At 14.2% G+C, this 2366-nt stretch overlaps 1 protein-coding gene across 1 annotated transcript; it reads left to right on the top strand. All coding sequences in view use genetic code 6, as the record gives it.

The window, feature by feature from the left end:
• Positions 1–2033: 2033 nt before the first annotated feature.
• Positions 2034–2252, top strand: IMG5_090370 (hypothetical protein; the record flags this gene model as incomplete). Its single annotated transcript, XM_004035711.1, has 1 exon — positions 2034–2252. One exon carries the CDS (start codon positions 2034–2036, stop codon positions 2250–2252), a length of 219 nt encoding a protein of 72 aa, XP_004035759.1.
• Between the last annotated feature and the right edge of the window lie 114 nt (positions 2253–2366).

Below are 2366 nucleotides of genomic sequence, written 5' to 3'. Positions count from 1 at the left end.
CATTGTGATAAAATACTAGAAATATAGCAGAAAAAAAATTAGGGGTAATGCTTTTTTAGTAGATTTTTTTTTTTTAAATAAATAAATTGTTAATTCGCATTTTAATGAATTTTTGTTTTTTATATGAAATAATTTTTTTTAAGTTTTTGTATTTATAAATTAAATAAATTATATAGTTTAAGAGGATTTTTTAAATATTGAGACTTATTTTTTATCTCGAAATCAAATAAAAAATGTTCAACTTATTCTTAAATAATTATAATTATATTATATTATATGATAAATATTTAGAATAACATATTAAAAATGAAAAATTTAAATAATATGATTGTTTAAAAGTTTAACTTTTAATAAAATTCCTACAATACTATAAAAATAAATAATTAATCCCTTTATAATATAAATTTTTGAGTAGTTATTAATAAAATTTTAATATTTTTAATGAAATAAATTAATTTTATTTTTAAAAAATTGATGAAAAATAATTATGTATTTCAATTTGATGCTTAAATTATATATAAACTTAGTAAAATATAAAATCAGAATTCTATATGTAATAAGCAATAAAAATTATTTATATATCATTAATAATATGTTGTATATATATTTAAGTAATTAAATTATTAATATTTTTAATAACATAATATTTTTTTTAACAATATTTCAAAGATAAATGATATTAATTAAATTACAATTAAGTTAAATATTAAAATTAATTATTTGCATTTATTTAAATAATTGATAAAATTATTTAATGATAGTTTTTTTTATACTTTAAAAGTTTACATATTTTTAATATAAAATATAGGAATTTTAAAAACATTATTTAGAAATTATAATAAGCAAAAGATTTTATAAAAATTAATAATTTTAAATTAAAAATTCCAAATACATATTTTATTTTTTTAATAAAATTTATTTAATATTATGTATAAATTAAATAAAATTTATTTAATATATAATTATTTATATTTTAATATTATTTTATAAATAAATAAAATTATTTATTTTAAAAACAACAAAAAAAGATATTTTATTTAAAAAAAAATTAATAATTGATTTTATGTATATGTAAAAGTAATAAAAACAAAATGTTATTCAAAATTATTAGTTTTATTTTAATTTAACATGTTCCAGCAACAACATAAATTTCAATTTTCGATAAACTTTTTTTAAATCCTATTGGAGTAGGACATAATTTTAATGCTATTTATACATTATCAGAGTTATTTATTATCTGTTTATTTTTCTTTCAAATTTTTCTAAATTTTTATTTTTTAGTTGTAGAGCAAATAATAGTGACTATTAATAGAGATAATAAAACTATTTTTTTTTTCTTTAAATATTTATAAAAAAAAATATCCAATTAAATTTATATTTCATTAAAATAAATGAAACATGTTTTAAATGCATGTAATTTATAAAGTAAATTCTATAACAAATAAAAAAGAAATACAAACGTTATTGTAATATATTTTTTTTAATTTTTAATTAATTTATATATATAAAAAATTGTCTAAACGTAATATATTTATTTACGTGATTTATTAAATTCGATATTTATAAAAAATAATTATTAAAAATTTTTATCAGTAATTATAATTAATAGAAAATTTAAATTTAAATATATATATATTTTATAAAAATACAAATTTATTATATATAAAAAAAATGTTAAATATATATATAGATATATTTAAATTATTTAATAAAAAGATTTAAATTACAAAAAAAAATGATAATTAACATAGTATTATTTTCTTTGCTTATTTTCATATTATATATTTTAATAAAACTTATTTTGATTCCTTATTTAAGATTCTCTTACTACACAAAATTTGGAAAAGGCTAATTTTATCCAATATTTGGTGATTTGGTTCTATCAAAAGAGAGAATTAAAGTACATAAAGACTATACTTACCATTTTAAACATGTACATGATGATGAAAAAAATAGTCGAGTATATGTTTAAAATTTTTTTTCAAAAATAAGTGTAGGAATAGTAGAAGTAGATTTATTGAAAGCCTTTATAAATGTAGAGAATATATATTATGATAAAGACCCTTATTTTGCAAATCCAATAAAGAGATTATTGGGAGACGGGATACTCTTTTCAAAAGGATAAAAATGGAAAAATAATAGAACGGCAATGGCAGCAATTTTTCATTTTAATTCCTTATATTAAAGAATTCCAACAATTGAAAACTTAACAAAAAAACATTTTTGAACTTAATAAGAGATAATAAACTTGAAAATGTTGATTTAATTGAACTTTTTAAGAAATTACTGCTGAAGTTATAATTTAATCTTTTTTAGTAATAATTTTGAAGAAAAAAAATTCTATGGAATGACTATTGCATAATCTC

The sequence above is a fragment of the Ichthyophthirius multifiliis genome, assembly GCF_000220395.1.
Source record: "Ichthyophthirius multifiliis unplaced genomic scaffold scaff_1120509250707, whole genome shotgun sequence".
Classification (NCBI taxonomy): Eukaryota; Ciliophora; class Oligohymenophorea; order Hymenostomatida; genus Ichthyophthirius; species Ichthyophthirius multifiliis.
The sequence above is the reverse complement of the archived record's forward strand: the minus strand, read 5'-3'. Positions and strand labels throughout refer to the sequence as shown.